This window comes from Carcharodon carcharias (genome assembly GCF_017639515.1).
Source record: "Carcharodon carcharias isolate sCarCar2 chromosome 36 unlocalized genomic scaffold, sCarCar2.pri SUPER_36_unloc_1, whole genome shotgun sequence".
Lineage (NCBI taxonomy): Eukaryota > Metazoa > Chordata > Chondrichthyes > Lamniformes > Lamnidae > Carcharodon > Carcharodon carcharias.
Window position 1 is genome coordinate 1,474,147 of NW_024470726.1, and position 18,513 is coordinate 1,492,659.

At 52.1% G+C, this 18,513-nt stretch overlaps 1 protein-coding gene across 9 annotated transcripts in view; it reads right to left on the bottom strand.

The window, feature by feature from the left end:
- Nucleotides 1–8,994: 8,994 nt before the first annotated feature.
- ubap2l (ubiquitin associated protein 2-like) overlaps nt 8,995–18,513 on the bottom strand; it is a 117,435-nt gene continuing 107,916 nt past the window's right edge. For 6 of the 9 annotated variants that reach the window (XM_041181594.1, XM_041181590.1, XM_041181591.1 and 3 more), the window contains 4 exons: nt 17,196–17,295; nt 13,667–13,749; nt 11,031–11,219; nt 8,995–9,158 (listed from right to left, as the gene is read on the bottom strand). In XM_041181594.1, the coding sequence (XP_041037528.1) occupies nt 9,060–9,158; nt 11,031–11,219; nt 13,667–13,749; nt 17,196–17,295 (471 nt within the window). In that variant the 3' untranslated portion in view covers nt 8,995–9,059. The remainder of the gene's footprint in view (nt 9,159–11,030; nt 11,220–13,666; nt 13,750–17,195; nt 17,296–18,513) is intronic. The other 3 variants (XM_041181595.1, XM_041181592.1, XM_041181588.1) reach the window with 1 other exon arrangement.

The window sequence follows — 18,513 nt, forward strand, 5'->3', positions numbered from 1 at the left end:
ACCAAGGACGGACATGTGGGCATGAGAGCAGGGTGGAGTGTTGAAATGGCAAGCGACAGAAGGTCTGAGCCATGCTTGCGGACAGACCGAAGGTGTTCCGCAAAGCGGTCACCCAGTCTGCGTTTGGTCTCTCCAATGTAGAGGAAACCGCATTGGGAGCAGTGAATGTGGTAGACTAAATTGAGGGAAGTGCAAGTGCTTCACTTGAAAATCTTGTGAATCTTGCTCCCTCCGTTGGCTGGCTATTCCGTTATCGCTTTTCATTGACCATCCTTCGCTTTCTCCTTCTCATAGACAGGATCAAAATTTCCAAAGCGGAGCCGGATAGTTGGCTGGGAATGGGAGGAGGGGAAAGCAGGCACATGTACACGTCCGCATCACTCTTTTTAATGTGGTCACAGAAACCGGATTATCGGAACATATAGACCCCACCAACTTTGGGGGCGGTGGGGAGAGAGCAAAGTTAATGCTGAAGGCTGAGGAACAAGATATTTAAAAATTCTTTCATGGGATGTGGCAAGTCTAGCATTTGCTGCCCATCCCCAATTGCCCCTTGCACTGCATGACTTGTTCGGTCATTTCAGAGGGGCAGTTAAGAGTTGGCCACATTGCCCGGGGTCTGGAGTCACATGTAGGCCAGACCGGATAAGGACAGCAGATTTCCTTCCCTAAAGGACATTAGTGAACCCTGACGGGCTTTTACAACAACCGATGTTAACATACATATGAACATATGAATTAGGAATGGAAGTAGGCCATTCGGTCCCTCGAGCCTGCCCTGCCATTCAATAAGATCATGGCTGATCCAATTGTGGCCTCAACTCTACATCCCCGCCTTCGGTAAACTTCGACTCCCTTGTTAGGCAATAATCTAATCCAACTCAACCATAGGAATATTCAATGATGCTCTCTGGGGAAGAGGGTTCCAAAGATTTACGACTCTCGGTGAAAAAATTTTGTATCTCTGTGCTAAATGGGAGACCCTTTATTTTTCAACTGTGTCTCCTAGTTCTAGTCTCTCCCACAAGGGGGAACATCCTTTCAGCATCCGCCCTGTCAAGTCCCATCAGGACCTTACATGTTTCAGTAAGATCATCTCTCATTCTCCTAAACTCCAAAGGATACAAGCCTAGTCTGTCCGACCTTTTCTCATAAGCCCTTCATCCCAGATTTCAGTCCAGTGAACCTTCTCTAAACTACTTCTAATTCATTTATATCCTTTAAATAAGACCAAAACTGTACACAGTACAGATGTGGTCTCACCAACACCCTATACAACTGCAGCAAAACATCCCTACTTTCATATTCCATCCCCCTTGCAATAAATGACAATCTATTCGCCTTCCTAATCGCTTGCTTACTAATTTTTTGTGATTCTTGTACCAAGACACCCAGATCCCTCTGTACCTCAAGAGTTCTGCAATCTCTCTCCATTTTAATAATATGCTGCTTTTCTACTCTTCCTGCCAAAGTGGAGTTGTTCACATCTTCCCACATTATACTCCCATCTGCCAAATCTTTTTAAAACGTTAGGTCCACGGTCACCATTACTGAGGCTAGCTTCATATTCCAGATTTTATTAACCGAATTTAAATTCCATCAGCGGCTGTGGTGGGATTTGAACACGTGTCTCCGGCGTATCATCCTGGGTCTCTGGGTTAATAGCCCAGTGACGTTACCAAGACACCAGTCGCTCTGTAACGATGCAATCAACCCCCAGAATGGGGAGTGCAAACACATCTCAACAGAGGACTGATGGAGGTGATGCCTTTTAAAATGGGATAGGTAGAGATGGGGAGATCTGGGGGGGTGGGGGGGGTCACAGGTTCACATATTGTGAAAGAGCAGTGAGGCAGATTAACAAGGCTACGATGAAATGCAAAGCACTGGGGGTTCATTTTGAGGGGGATAGAATTGAGGAGTGGTGATCTGAAACTAGTATTGAGCCTTGGTTAGTCTGCACACGAAGTCACTGTGCGCAGTTTTGGTCCCCATATTTAGAACATGATGCAGAGGCACAAGATGTGCAAAATAGATTTACGCAGAACTGAGAGACTATAGCTATGAGAGACTAGACAGGCTGGGGGTCTTTTCTCTTTATAAAAAACAGGGCGATGACCTGATAAAAGTCTTTAAAATTATGATGGTGTTTGATAGGGTAGGTAGGGGGAGACCAGAACCAGGGCTATAAACGAGTCCCTAAAGAATTCAGGAGACTTCTTAACTCAAGTGTGATAAGAGTGTGGAACTTGCTACCACATGGTGTAGGTGAGATAAAAGCCTGGATGAGTGCAGCTCCAACGCCGCTGGAAAATTCGACAGCATCCAGGACAAAGCAGCTCGTTCATTTGTCACCCCCTCCACCACCGATGCACAGTAGCAGCAGTGTGTGTCCCATCTACAAGATACACTGCAGCAACTCACCAAGGCTCCTTCGACAGCCCCTTCCAAACTCATGACCACTACCATCTAGAAGGACAAGGGCAGCAGATACATGGGGAACACCACCACCTGCAAGTTCCCCTCCAAACCACTCATCCTCCTGACTTGGAAATATATTGGCCGTTCCTTCACTGTCGCTGGGCCAAAATCCTGGAACTCCCTCCTTAACAGCACTGTGGTTGCATCTACACCACACGCACTGCAGTGGTGGCTCACCCACCACCTTCTCAAGGGGGCAATTAGGGATGGGCAACAAATGCTGGGCCTGGCTGGTGACGCCCACATCACTTGAAAGAATGAAAACCAGCGCAAGGGGAAAAGGTATGAACATGAGGGAGAAAGAAAAAATACGTTGATGGGGTGAGATGGAGAGAACGCATTCACACGAGCATGGAAATGATGGGCTGAATGGCCTGCTTCTACACCAGAGCTTCAATGTAACAAACCAGGGAAACACAACAGGGGCAGTTGAGAGTTATCGTGGATCAGTGGGGAGCTACTCTGGCTTCAAACAGGAGGCTTGCAGGCCCAGGTCTGATTCCGGGGATTTATACATAGCTGCATGTCCTTTGACCTTCCCCGGGCCCAGTGAACGCAGCCTTATCCTGACGGACATTGTGGCAAGTGCAAAGTGAGACAATGCAGCTCCCGAACCGGGTCACTATCACGTGATTTCTGGCTGGCGACAGCACTAGTCCAGGCCTGTTGATGGCGAGAGGCCACTTGACGGACCAGGAGAGCAATGGCAGCGAAAGCTGGGGGGGGGGGGGGGTTGGGGAGAGGAGGTTACCAGCTACGTACTTGTCTCTGATGAGGCGCTTTGGTGCTGCGATACAATCACTAATTTTTTTCTAAAAGCAGCAGGCAGCCAGCATTGCTCACATCTGTCCTTGGAATGTTCCGGCAAACTACTGAATCACTCGCAAGCCAAGAGGAGTGGGGAAAGCATGTTTTTTTTTTAAAATGTCAAGAATGGTGTCACATCCTAATAACAGTAACTCATTCCTGACACCAACAGACAGGCAGCGTTCAATTCAGCAGGAGCGCAGGGGCTGGAGGAGGTTACAGAGATAGGGAGGGGTGCAGGGGCTTGAGGAGGTTACAGAGATAGGGAGGGGTGTAGGAGCTGGAGGAGGTTACAGAGATAGGGAGGGGTGTAGGGGCCGGAGAAGGTTACAGAGATAGGGAGGGTTGTAGGGGCTGGAGGAGGTTACAGAGATAGGGAGTGGTGTAGGGGCTGGAGGAGGTTACAGAGATAGGGAGGGGTGTAGGGACCGGAGAAGGTTACAGAGATAGGGAGGGGTGCAGGGGCCGGAGGAGGTTACAGAGATAGGGAGGGGTGTAGGGGCTGGGGGAGGTTACAGAGATAGGGAGGGGTGTAGGGGCCGGAGAAGGTTACAGAGATAGGGAGGGGTGTAGGGGCTGGGGAAGGTGACAGAGAAAGAGAGGGGTCTGCTTATCGTATCCACGGACAGTCTATACATGGCCCAGCCAGAACTGGACACATTTTTGCGCCTTGTTAAATTCGGCAAGATCTGCGACAGTGCAGGGTTCCTCTAGCGACAGAGATTACAGGAGATGTTGCATAGTCTGTGGCTCAGTTCCACATTCATAAGTTGTCGGGCAGGTTGTATATCCCCATTAGCTTAGTGACACCTTTTAACGACCTACACCAGTCCTAAGTCTGTTAAGGCACTTCCAGGTTGCCCAGTTGCAACTAGCTCCTGGGGAAAGGCTTTCATCTGGTAGAATTTCCATCGCTGGGGGCTGTTCGAGACTGGCGAGCCGGTCTTTCCACAAGGCGAGGCGGGCTTCAGATGGGGTTGATTGTAATGGAACAACACTGTTCATGAAGCTCTTCCTTGACTTTAGGCAGCTGGGTGTGGGTGTATGACCATGTAAAGGGTGCCTCTCATCTGATGTTTGACGGAGTCACTCTTTCTTGCTGGCTACCGTTCTTCTTATATCAGGGGGAGCGATACCCGCAGGATATACAGGCTGTTGGTGTTTGTTGGTTTTAAACAACCTGTGCTAAGTTGGCAGCTTGCATTCAGAATGGCATCCATCTTCTTAGCTTGAGTAGATCTTTCCCATGCAGGGCAGGTGTATTCAGCAGTGGAATAGCAGAGAGCAAGTGCACTTGTTCACAATGTTTTCGAGCTTGCTCCCCATTTTGTGTTAGTGAGCTTATTCAGGATGTTGTTTCGTGCACTTGCTTTTGCCTTTGTCTTTTCCATGTGGTTCTTTAAGGTGAGGCATCTGTCAAGGGTGACTCCTAAGTAGATAGGGTGCTCGCAATGTGTCAGTGTTGCTCCACACCAGGTTACTTTAAGCTGGCGTTTAGCTTCACAGTTTCTGAGGTGGAATGCACAAACTTGCGTCTTTGATGGGTTTGCACGGAGGTGGTTTTCTTCATAGTAGGATGTTAGTCCCTCCAAGGCCTCAAAGCGTTTTCTCCACGGTGTTAAAATCAGTGCTTTGGGCAGTGACACATAAGTCATCAGCATAGATAAAACGGCGTGTGACACCGTCTATAGGTTGGTCATTCGTGTAGATATTGTACAGCAGCGGTGCAAGATTACAGAGACAGGGAGGGGTGTTGGGGGTGACAGAGACAGGGAGGGGCGTCGGCGGTGACAGAGATAGACCATGGAGGGATTTGAGCATGATGAGGTGAGATATAAAGTCAAGGCGTCGGCAGACTGGGGGCTGCTGTAGGTCAGGGAGCACAGGCAGTGCAATTTAAAGTCTAAATGGATGACTGAATTTGAACTGGTGAGAAGTGGTTCAGGGAACAACTATCCCTGGGCCTGGGATTAGCAGTTGGAGAATCCCACCTCCACTTGTGATTTGTGGGCCTCCTGCTGTTGCTGTGAAGCATAAACATGGGAGTCTCAGCCAGGATTTTAACTGGCTGAGGGGACCCTCAATGGCCCGATATCCTGGTACACCAGCAGACCTGTTCTTGGAGAGAATCAAAAACGCAGGCACGAGCGCATCTGAACAATCACCAAACTCCGATACAGTGAGTGAAACACAAGCATCGCTCTGAACTCCTTTCAGCCAATCAGAGTGGAGCGTGAAGATTCAGACTGTTCGTCGTAGTATAATGTCTCCCCTTCTCTTGTAGGTGCAGGATCTCATTGGCTTCACAGACGCACCAACAACCTGCATTTATATAGCACCTTTAATGAAGGAAGGTTTGGCAAAATCTGGGGGAGGAGATATCAGGGACAGGACACCAAGAGCTCAGGGGAGGAGAGAGAGAGTGTGTGAGAGAGAGAGAGAGAGAGAGTGAGAGAGTGTGAAGGAGGGGGAGGGAGAGAGAGGGAGAGGAAGAGAGAGAGGGAGGAGGAAAGAGAGGGAGGGGGAGGAGGAGAAAGATGGGGAGAGAGGGGGGAAAAGGGGAAAAGAGAGAGAGAAAGGGGAAGAGAGAAAGAGAGAGAGAAAGGGGAAGAGAGAAAGAGAGAGAGAAAGAGGAAGAGAGAAAGAGAGAGGGGAAAGGGGAAAAGGGGAGAGAGAGAGAGAGGGGAAAAGGGGAGAGAGAGAGGGAGAAGAGGAGAGAGAGAGGGGAAAAGGGGAGAGAGAGAGGGAGAAGGGGAGAGAGGGGAAAAGGGGAGAGAGAGAGGGGGAAGGGGAGAGAAGGGAAAAGGGGAGAGAGAGAGGGGGAAGGGGAGAGAAGGGAAAAGGGGAGAGAGAGAGGGGGAAGGGGAGAGAGAGGGGGAAGGGGAGAGAGAGAGGGGGAAGGGGAGAGAGAGAGGGGGAAGGGGAGAGAGAGAGGGGGAAGGGGAGAGAGAGAGGGGGAAGGGGAGAGAGAGAGGGGGAAGGGGAGAGAGAGAGGGGGAAGGGGAGAGAGAGAGGGGGAAGGGGAGAGAGAGAGGGGGAAGGGGAGAGAGAGAGGGGGAAGGGGAGAGAGAGAGGGGGAAGGGGAGAGAGAGAGGGGGAATGGGAGAGAGAGAGAGGGAAGGAGAGAGAGAGAGGGAATGGGAGAGAGAGAGAGGGGGAAGGAGAGCGAGAGAGAGGGGGAAGGAGAGCGAGAGAGAGGGAATGGGAGAGCGAGAGAGAGGGAATGGGAGAGAGAGAGAGGGAATGGGAGAGAGAGAGGGGGGGAAGGGGAGAGAGAGAGGGGGAAGGGGAGAGAGAGAGGGGGAAGGGGAGAGAGAGAGGGGGAAGGGGAGAGAGAGAGGGGGAAGGGGAGAGAGAGAGGGGGAAGGGGAGAGAGAGAGGGGGAAGGGGAGAGAGAGAGGGGGAAGGGGAGAGAGAGAGGGGGAAGGGGAGAGAGAGAGGGGGAAGGGGAGAGAGAGAGGGGGAAGGGGAGAGAGAGGGGGAAGGGGAGAGAGAGAGGGGGAAGGGGAGAGAGTGAGGGGGAAGGGGAAAGAGAGAGGGGGAAGGGGAAAGAGAGAGGGGGAAGGGGAAAGAGAGAGGGGGAAGGGGAAAGAGAGAGGGGGAAGGGGAAAGAGAGAGGGGGAAGGGGAAAGAGAGAGGGGGAAGGGGAAAGAGAGAGGGGGAAGGGGAGAGAGAGAGGGGGAAGGGGAGAGAGAGAGGGGGAAGGGGAGAGAGAGAGGGGGAAGGGGAGAGAGAGAGGGGGAAGGGGAGAGAGAGAGGGGGAAGGGGAGAGAGAGAGGGGGAAGGGGAGAGAGAGAGGGGGAAGGGGAGAGAGAGAGGGGGAAGGGGAGAGAGAGAGGGGGAAGGGGAGAGAGAGAGGGGGAAGGGGAGAGAGAGAGGGGGAAGGGGAGAGAGAGAGGGGGAAGGGGAGAGAGAGAGGGGGAAGGGGAGAGAGAGAGGGGGAAGGGGAAAGAGAGAGGGGGAAGGGGAAAGAGGGGGAAGGGGAGAGAGAGAGAGGGGGAAGGGGAGAGAAAGAGGGGGAAGGGGAGAGAGAGAGGGGGAAGGGGAGAGAGAGAGGGGGAAGGGGAGAGAGAGAGGGGGAAGGGGAGAGAGAGAGGGGGAAGGGGAGAGAGAGAGGGGGAAGGGGAGAGAGAGAGGGGGAAGGGGAGAGAGAGAGGGGGAAGGGGAGAGAGAGAGGGGGAAGGGGAGAGAGAGAGGGGGAAGGGGAGAGAGAGAGGGGGAAGGGGAGAGAGAGAGGGGGAAGGGGAGAGAGAGAGGGGGAAGGGGAGAGAGAGAGGGGGAAGGGGAGAGAGAGAGGGGGAAGGGGAGAGAGAGAGGGGGAAGGGGAGAGAGAGAGGGGGAAGGGGAGAGAGAGAGGGGGAAGGGGAGAGAGAGAGGGGGAAGGGGAAAGAGAGAGGGGGAAGGGGAAAGAGAGAGGGGGAAGGGGAAAGAGAGAGGGGGAAGGGGAAAGAGAGAGGGGGAAGGGGAAAGAGAGAGGGGGAAGGGGAAAGAGAGAGGGGGAAGGGGAAAGAGAGAGGGGGAAGGGGAAAGAGAGAGGGGGAAGGGGAAAGAGAGAGGGGGAAGGGGAAAGAGAGAGGGGGAAGGGGAAAGAGAGAGGGGGAAGGGGAAAGAGAGAGGGGGAAGGGGAAAGAGAGAGGGGGAAGGGGAAAGAGAGAGGGGGAAGGGGAAAGAGAGAGGGGGAAGGGGAAAGAGAGAGGGGGAAGGGGAGAGAGAGGGGGAAGGGGAAAGAGAGAGAGAGGGAAAAGGGGAAGAAAATATACTTCCAGTGGCACATGAGCATCTGGAAAAAAGACCCCAAGAAAAACCCTGTAAATAGTTGTCCAATGCACTTGTTTTTTTCTTTTTATACCATGAAGTTAATTACAAAAAAGCCAAGAGAGGTGAGAAACCGGGTCCATCTACAGTTCTTTGTGTTTTTTATATATACACAGAGATACATCATTCACTGAATTGAAACACAGTACAAAAGAAACACCTCAAAGAAGCCATAAAGACCACATTGTCCATATCACTTGAAGTTCCTAAAGAAAGGGGAGGGAGGAATTGGTGGGGGGGTGCGTGGGGGGGAGATTGGGGAAACGTGTGGAGGAGAGGGTGGGAGGGGTCGGGGTGGGGGTGTGTGTGTGTGCGCGTGTGTGTATACACGTGTGTGTATATATGTGTGTGTGTGTGTGTATGTGTGTGTTTGTGTGTGGGGCGGGGATTTTTTTTTGGGGGGGGGGGGAGAGGGTGGGGTGGGGTGGGGAGGTAAATCAAATTAGCACTAGCTGTCGAAAGCTCCTTCATTGGGGGACAGGGTCGGGTGGCGGAGGTGGGGTCCCGGGGGGAGAGGGCGGGACGGGGGCTTAAAAAAAACAAAACAAGCATCTCGTAATCTGAACGCAGAAAGGAGGAGAAATTACAAACTCTATATTACATACAACAGTAAAGTTGTGCATCACAGACACAATGCAGAGCTTTTTGTTTTTTTTTTTAAAACTTTGCTATTTAACTTCGCACAAATGTCCTGTTTCTTTGACGTGTGGACTGACCACTGGTGGGGGCTGGGGGAGGGGGTGGGGTGGGAGGGGGGGTGGGGGGAGAGAATTGACAGCCACACACTCGGTAACTTAAATTTCTCTTGTTGGTTTTCCTCTCCTTTTTAAAGCAGATATGTGTCGCAGGGGTGGGCTGGTGAGGGTGGGGAGAGAGGTGGGGGGGGGGGGGGGGGAGGGGCTGGGGTTGGGGCGGTGGGTTGTTGTTGTTGTTGTGGGGTGCCTCCTCGGCTCTGCTCAGTTGGGACCCCAGTAGCCTGAGCTGTTGTAGGCAGACTTATTCCCTTGGGACTTCTGCTGGATGCTGCTGGTTTGTGCGCGCTGTCCGGTTCCACTCTGAAGAGCAAAAGATTAAAACAAAAATGAGAGAGAGAGAGAGAGAGAGAGAGAGAAAAACCGAACCAGTTTGTCCCCAGAGCCCCAGACCTTTTCTTGACCAGCACGATTTATTAGCGGCCACCCTGCGCAGCTTGGACCTTGTCGCAACACAGGAAGTGAGGCAGCCTGCTTGTGGAGAGCAAGACCCCGCAGACAGATAATGACCAAATTTCCTGCTTTCAGCGATGCTGGTTGAGGTGTAACTATTGGGCCCGGGGTGTTAGCAGGATCCAAGGCAGTGACGCCAAAAACCAAGACACTTTTCTTTATTGAGAGTTTGCTGACCCGTGCAGTCTCACAGCTCTTCTCCCAGTTGTCCCCTATTTGTACGTGCTCAAAGACAATTCATACCAATCATCAGTTTTCCTTAACGTAATTTACACTGACAAATCATAACACTAATTGACATGAACAAACCTTAATGTAATTGAAGCTTCTCATCTTGCACTCATTAAGGCAGTTCACAAGAATACTAAATTGCAAAGGGAACAACAATTTATACTGCATGAGAAGGGAGTGCTGACTGGTTGGCAAGTGGACTCTGATTGGTGGAGACGTGGCCATGGAGCTGCCGGTTAACTGATAGCTGACACACAACAGCCAAGCTTTGTTTAATTTCAAACCAGGCAGGATGACCGACTGGTCAAGGCGTTGCCTAGGGGAAAGGCCCTGGGGAGACCCCCTTCACCCCCACCTACACTGATCTTCTTCCAAGTGACTGCGAGATCTGGCAGTGTGAGCTTGGATTGGGTGCTAGCATCTAAGACTTGCCGACAGGCACCTTTGTCCTCCTAATGATCTCACCAGAAACCAGTCCAATTGTCTCCTGAACCCTAGCAATTTATTCCCCAGTTCTCTATCTGCCCCCCTTGATTAAATCTGACTTCTCCCTATGCACTTGGATTTTTTTTTCTTTAAACACCCACCTCTCGGTGTTCAAGCCCATCAACAGCTTGCCCAGATTAATTTAGATTCAAATGCACCCCCTAAACAGCTGTTAAAACTACGAGTCTACTTCCCTCTTATACTCCATTTGATAGCGAGGAGTACAGAGCAAGCACTCGCCTAGAGGGACAGGAGATGGCCATTCAGCCCCTCTGAGCCTGTTCTGCCATTCTATCAGATCATGCGTGGTTCTTATCTTAGCTCCGTCTACCTGCCTTGGTTCCGTAACCCTTAATCCTCTTAACCCAACAAAAATCTATCAGTTTTTAACATCGAATAAGCCTCCAGCTTTCTTGGGGCAGACTACTCCAGACTTCCACTTCCCTTTGAGTGAAGTGCTTCCTGACATCATCCCTGGACTCTCGGTTTAAGGTTCTGCACCCCCCCTTGCTCTGGACTCTCCCCCCGCAACACCGCCCCCACCCCCCCACCCCCACCACCACCTACCCCCAACCCAACCCGAGGAAATACTTCCTCTCCATCGACCCTATCGAATCCTTTAATCGTTATTAAACCCCCTCGATCCGATCGCCCCTTAAATCTCCCACACTCGAGGGAATACAAGCCGAGTGTGTGTGTGTGTGTGACCTGCCCTCGGAATTTAACCCTTTCGGCCCTGGGATCGTTCTGGTGAATCTGCGCTGCTCCCCCCCACTCCGAGGGCCAATATATCCTTGCCGAGATGCCGGGGGGGGGGGGGGGGGGGGGGGGGCGGCCCAGGATGCAACGGGCAGGGTTCTAACCAGGGTTCCGCAGCGCTGTAATAGAAACTTAACCCCTTCCTGTTCCACAACGCTCGCGATAAAAGACAGACAGCCGCATTCGCCTCTTCTGTTATTTTTTTTTGGAATAATTTTTTTTCTCTCTCTCTCTCTCTCTATATACCTGTCCATCCTGCTGGAGATGCAGGATCTGCGAGTGCATCTGCTGCTGGTGAGGCGCCAGAATGTGCATGAACGGAGGAGGGTAGCCGGCTGCAGTGGCTGGATTCACGGGGCCTGCACTGCCCAGGGCTGAGGGCAGGTTGAACGAGGCTGCTGGGGTTCCAGTGTGAAAGCCCTGCTTCTCGAAAGACTGGAACGGAAGAAAAGCAATAAAAAGGACAATTTTTATATTTTTTTTTATAAAAAAGAAGAACTGACTTTGCTCCCTTAAACTCCTGACCCAATCCCGGCCCCCCCAACACATCTTACACACAAGCTAGCCATGTCGGTGTCTTACCATTTCTCACGGATTCCTACTCCCCATTCTTCCCCCTCTGTCTCAATGTCACGGGCATTGGGTGGAAAAGCTTGCTTTCACGCCTTGCCAAGGGGGGATATCTCCGACGGGGCAGCCCCCTCTCAGTCCCACACTGGAGTGTCAAGGTTATTTTATTTTTTATTCTTTCACAGGATATGGACATTGCTGGCCATGCCAGCATTTGGTGCCCAGCCCTAATGGACCTCGAGGTGGTGGTAGTGGTGAACCACCTTTTTTTTTTATTCATTCAGGAGGTGCGGGCGTCGCTGGCTGGGCCCAGCATTTATTGCCCATCTCTAATTGCCCCCTTGAGAAGGTGGTGGGTGAGCCGCCTCCTTGAACCACTGCAGTCCCCTGTGGTGTAGGTACACCCACCGTGCCGTTAGGGAGGGAGTTCCAGGATTTGGACCCAGCGACAGTGAAGGAACGGCCGATATATTTCCAAGTCAGAATGGTGAGTAGCTCGGAGGGGAACTTGCAGGTGGTGGTGTTCCCCATGTGTCTGCTGCCCTTGTCCTTCTAGATGGTAGCGGTCGTGGGTTTGGAAAGTGCTAAGGAGCCTTGGTGAACTCCTGCAGTGCATCTTATAGATGGTACACACACTGCTGCTACCGTGCGTCAGTGGTGGAGGGAATGGATGGGGCGCCAATCAATCTAGCTGCTTTGTCCTAGATGGTGTAAAGCTTCGAGTGTTATGGGAGCTGCACTCATCCAGGCAAGCAGGAAGTATTCCACCACACTCATTTGTGCTTTGTAGATGGTGGACAGGCTTTGGGGAGTCAGAAGATGAGTTAGTTGCTGCAGGATTCCCAGCCTCTGACCTGCTCTTGTAGCCACAGTACTTATGTGACTGGTCCAGTTCAGTTTCTGTGGCTGGTCCAGTTCAGTTTCTGGTCAATGGTAACCCCCAGGATGTTGATAGTGGGGGATTCAGCGATGGTAATGCCATTGAACGTCAAGGGGCGATGGTTAGATTCTCTCTTGTTGGAAATGGTCTTTGACTGGCACATGTGTGTAGTGCATGTTACTTGCCACTTGTCAGCCAAGCCTGGATATTGTCCAGGTCTTGCTGCATTTGGACATGGGCTGCTTCAGTATCTGAGGAGTTGTGAATGGTGCTGAACATTGTGCAATCATCAGTGAACATCCCCACTTCTGACCTTATGATGGAAGGAAGGTCATTGATGAAGCAGCTGAAGATGGTTGGGCCTAGGACTCTACCCTGAGGAACTCCTGCAGTGATGTCCTGGAGCTGAGATGACTGACCTCCAACAACCACAACCATCTTCCTTTGTGCTAATTATGACTCCAACCAGCAGAGAGTTTTCCCCCTGATTCCCATTGACTCCAGTTTTGCTGGGGCTCCTTGATGCCGCATTTGGTCAAAAGATGTCTTGATGTCAAGGGCAGTAACCTCAGGAGTTCGGCTCTTTAGTCGATGTTTGAACCAAATCTGAACCATGTTTGAAGCGCTGCAGGCCATGTGGTATAGGTACACCCACAGTGCTGTTAGGGAGGGAGTTGTAGGATTTTGACCCACAGATCATCTAGGTGACCTAACTGTCCCTTGAGAAAGCTGAGGTGAGCTGCTGCCTTGAAGCCCATGTGGTGTAGGTACACCCACAGTGCTGATAGCAAGGGAGTTCCAGGATTTTGACCCAGCGATAGTGAAGGAATGGCAGATATAGTTCCAAGTCAGGATAGTATGCGACTTGGAGGGGAACTTGCAGGTGGTGGTGCACCCAAGCGTCTGCTACCCCTGTCCTTCTAGGTGGTACAGGGCACGGGTTTGGAAGGTGCTGTCGAAGGAGCCTTGGTAAGTTGCTGCAGTGCATCTTGTAGATGGTACACACACTGCTGCTACTGTGCGTCGATGATGGAGGGAGTGAATGTTTAAGGGGGTGGATGAGATGCTGATCAAGCAGGGCTGCTTTGTCCTGGATGGTGTCGAGCTTCGGTGTTGGAACCGCACGCATCCAGGCGCCTATTCCCATCACACTCCCAACTTGAGAGCTCAAGTCTGTGGCTGGTTGAATTCTCTACCCCAGAGGGTTGTGGATGCTGCATCGTTGAATTCATTTAGGGCTGGGACGGACAAGACTTTTGGTGTCTCAGGGAATCGAGGGATATGGGGGAGCGGGTGGAGAAAATGGAGTTGAAGCCCAAGATCAGCCATGATGGTACTGAATGGTGGAGCAGGCTGTGAGGCCTACTCCTCCAGTTTCTTATGGTCTTAACACACCAGTTGAACAACCGGTGAAAATTTACGCCGCACTTACCTGCTGGGTCTTACTGTACACAGATCCTGAGATGTCTGGGACACCCGTGTTGCTCGAAGTCACTGACACACCAGCTAAAAGGCCAAAACATTAAAACAGAGTGCAATGAACAACTGGCACCAGATATCAGATTTGAGAAGGTGCAAAAAAAAGGTGGATGCGCTGGTACACGAAATCACAAATAATTAGTACACAGGTTACAGCAGGAGGTTAGGGAGGCAAATGGAAAGTTGAGAGGGGAACGGAATATAAAAGCAAGCTGTGCCGGGTCTTGGTGAGACCTTGGTGTCCTCATCTGGAATGCTGCACAGTTTTAGTCTCCTTATTCGACAAAGGGTATAGCTGCTGCGTTGGTAGCAGTTCAGAGAAGGTTCGCTTGACTCATTCCTGGGACGAAGGGCTTAGCTTATGAAGAAAGGTTGAACAGGTTGGGCCTATACCCACTAGAGTTTAAAAGAATGAGAAGTGATCTTACTGAAGCAGAAAAGATCCTGAGGGGGCTTGACAGGGTACATACCAGGATGTTTCCTCTTGTGACGGTGACCAGAACTAGGGGGCACAGTTTAAAAATAAAGGGGTCTCCGATTTAGGACACAGATGAGAAGAATTTTTTTTTCTCCAGGTGGGTCGTTAGTCTGTGGAATTCTCTTCGCCAGAAAGCAGTGGAGGCTGGGTCTTCAAATATATTCGAGGCTGAGTTAGATTTTTGATTGACAAGGGAGTCAAGGGTTATGGGGAGCAGCCAGGAAAGTGGAGCTGAGACCACAACCAGATCAGCCACTATCTTAGCAAATGGCAGCAGAATGGCCCGCTCCTGCTCCTAGGTCCTATGCTCCTAAGTCACAACTTTCAGGCAAGACTGAACAGGCTCTAGAAAGAGACCGGATAACGATCGCTAAAGCGATGAAGGAGTTTGACGTATGGGGAGACGTAGAGAAAACGTTTCCACTTGCGGACCTAGAGGCCACCAGCATAAGACGGTCACTAATAAATCCAATCGGGGAATTCAGGAGAAACTTCTTTACCCAGAGAGTGGGGAGAATGTGGAACTCGCTCCCACAGGGAGTGGTCGAGGTGAATAGCAGAGATTGAGGCGGGGGGGAGGGAGAAGCTGGATAAACACACGAGGGAGAAAGGAATAGGAGGATATGTTGATGGGGAGAGACAAAGAGGGGGCGGGAGGAGGCTAGTGTGGGAGCAGAAATGCCAGCGCGGAGTAGAGGGGCCGAATGGCCTGCTTCGGTGCTGTACATGCTGGGCAAAAACGCGCTTGGGATCTTGCTTTTCTGTACAGCCCACGCAGGCCCAGTTAGTTCAAATGTTTTGAGCTGCACTTGTATCACTTCTGAGACCAAGCTCTCAGTTCAGTTCAGTGCCACCAGCTCACCCACAAACATCAGGGATTTTAGCAGGACATTCTACGCAACAAATTAGTGACGTCTGTGAGAATTAGCACCCGAGACCCAACAGGCAGAAGCTGCTTAAAATTTTCATTCACCTCTCGACTCCACGTGTCGATGGAGTTGCAGTGGTATTGTCACTGGGCTAGTAATCCAGAGACCCAGGCTAATGCTATGTGGGGGGTTGGGCGGGGGTGGGGGGGGACACGACATAGGTTCAAATCCCACCACGGCAGCTGGTGGAATTTCAGATCCATTATTGATTAAATAAATGAATAAAATCTGTAATTAATAGGCACTCTTATTAATAATGACCATGAAACTATCATCGATTGTTGTAAAAACCCATCTGGGTCACTAATGCCCCTTTAGGGAAGGGAAATCTGCCGTCCTTACCCTGGTCTGGCCTACACGTGACTCCAGGCCCACAGCCCATGTGGTCGACTCTTTAAGCTGCCCCTCTGCAAGGGCCCAGTGGCCCACTCAGGTTATACCGACCCCGCTACAGGCCGAGTGTAGTGGTTCATGGCGCACGGTGGCACTTAGGGATGGGCAACCGATGCTGGCCGTGCCAGTGACACCCACGCCCCACGATGGAATAAATTTCAAAAAGTCGTGAACTTAACACAAACCGTGGCCGTATTCCCCGGAATTGACGTTTCATTGGTGATTGGATCGAAATTTTCAAGATATTAAGGGGGCCAGTTAGGGTGGAGGGGGAGGGGGCGCGCCGGGAGGGAGAGAGGGAGTGGGGGGCGCGGAAGGGAGAGAGGGAGGGGGGAGGGGATGCGGGGGGAGGGGGGGCAGGAGGGAGAGAGGTGGGGGCCGGGAGGGAGAGAGAGAACCTTTTTCCACTGGACAAAAGTGGTGGTTCTGAAACCTATTCTAGTTGAAGGACCCCTTCTCAACTGGATCAGAAATCACAGAACCCACCCCCCTCCTTGCACCCCCCCCACCCCAAATGATCTAATCTATAACACGACATAATATTCATATGCAAACTCTGTAGGGAAGAAGTCTTAATTCTGCTTTTGGGCACATGGGCATTTGAGTTTCATACCGCACTCCACACGCCCTTTTGCAAAGTTTACACAGACCCCCCGAAGCCATGGACCCCCCCGTGAGGGGGACCCCCTGGCTTGGGGTGGGGGGGGGGGGAGACAACATGGGGGGGGGACACTTCCACACACAAAGGACTCTTATTCTTCAAACAGCGCACGACGCAGGATCAATTGTTCATTTTAGGTTGGAGATTTTTGTACGCTAAATATATCAAGGGGTATGGGGCGGGGGAGGGGAAGGAGATACGTGGAGACGAGGTATAGATCAGAGGGGGAGGGGGAACAGAGGAGCTTGGGAAAAATGGGAGGGAGGGAATGTTACGAGGGCGGGGGTGGAGGACTGAGGAGAAGGTTGCGCGGAAAAGACGGGTGTTCCCACCAGCAGCAGCGAGACACCGGTTATCGCGCCCCAGGAGTAAGCCGTGGGGGAGAGCTGCTGACCAAGGCACCAGGGGAAAAGGCCGGAGTTTCAGAGCCCAGTTACGGGCTCGACTTCAATGCTGCACCCACGGTGGGACGGCGCTTCACCACACAGCACGTGACAGAGCACTTCTTACCCCGAGAGTCCATCGCCACAGGCTGCCCCAACACCAAATTTCAAATCACTTCCCCTTCCTGCTCGGCTACCAGCTGCTCTGCAGCCTCCAAGCAACGTTGACATCTTGGCGCTGAAGGAGCCAGGCACCGGCCAGGCATTCTGGAGGCTCTCAACCCCCTCCGGGAAAAGAATAGCACCAATATCCAAGCTCCTGGTCCTCTCTGTGCTGGAGTCTCTCAATGAACCAACACTCCTGCTCCTGGTCCTCTCTGTGCTGGAGTCTCTCAATTAACCAACCAGGTCTTCCAGTGTATCACACAGCTCCATCAAACTGCCTCAAAGTCGACCCGACCCTGCTTCAGTGCGAACAGATGCAGTAGGTTAAGCCCATCTGGGGTTTGACAAGCTGGGGACCCACCTCGCAGCTCTCTCAGGGGCACCATATGGCTCTGCCACTGATTAGGAGTTGCCGGGTACTGGGAGGGGTTGGGGGGGGGGGGGGTGGGAATGCATCGGCAGCCGTCACTTACCAGTGCTGTATCCGTGCGTTCCGTAGCCACTCGCCTGCTGGAAGGCCGTTGCTGGCGCGTTCACATTCACACCATGCTGCTTCGATGACGTAGGAGGCACCTGCGGCAGACAGAACAAAGCCCGTCACACAAAAGTCCAGTGGCCCGACCAGCACCCAGCGGTGCACCAGGGGTGGGGGGTGGGGTGTGTGTGTGTGTGTGTAGCATATCCTGTTCAAAAGGGCAGGGAGACGCTTTTCACCGCTGCTGTGAACGAACCGGTCCCGTACTGACCTGGCCGCAATCGGCTGGGCTGGCCATTACAGCAGTTCACCGGTGATGAGCACGCGCGTGGCCCCCCGGCCACCATCGAGTTAGCCACGACGGGAGAGAAACGAGACTGTGGAATAACCGAGGAGCTCATTCAGCCCCTCGAACCTCCTGCGCCCGCCAACAAGGCCACCGTCTACCTCAGCTACACCTTCCCACCTGATCCCCGTTAGCCCTCGGTTCCCTCCGTACCCAATAATCTCGCGACTTCGGTTTTATTAACCTCAAGGATGGAGCGTGAGCAGCTCTGAGAATGCCAAAGGTTCGCAGCCCTCGAGTGAAGCAATTCCTCCGCATCTCAGTCCTGATTGAGACTGTGCCCCCCCCACCCCCCAACTCAGGGCTCCGCAGACGTATGAACATGCAAATTGGGAGGAGGCCATTCAGCTCCTCGAGCCTGCTCCGCCATTCATTAAGATTCTGGCCTCAATGCGCTCTCCTGCCTATCCACCCCACCATCCCCCCGATGACCTTCGACTCCCTTGTTAGTCAAGGATTTATCTACCTCTGCTGTAAAAATATTCAATGACCCAGCTTCAATTGCTCTCTGGGGAAGAGTGCTAAACAAGGCTCATGACCCTCAGTAAAAATGATGCCGCATCTCAGTCTTAAACATCTACCCTAACCAGCCTCTAAGAATGTGTGCTGCATTGAGATAGCTTCTCATTCTCCTAAACTCTAGGCCTGGTCTGCTCAATTTCTCCTCTTAGGGTAGCCCACTCATCCAGGGAATCAATCTAGTGGGCCTTTGTTGTACTCCCTCTAGGGCAAGTACGTCCTTCTACAGGTTAAGGAGGTTAAAATTGTACAGTACCCCGTGCAATTGCAGCAAAGCTTATTAAGGAAAATTCATTCACGGGATGAGTCGCTGGCTAAACCAGCACTTATTGCTCATCCCTAATTGTCCTTGTTCAGAGGGCATTTAAGAGTCGACCACATTGCTGCCGGTCTGGAGTCACAGACTGGGTAAGGACAGCAGATTTCCCTCCCTGAAGGATATTACTCAACC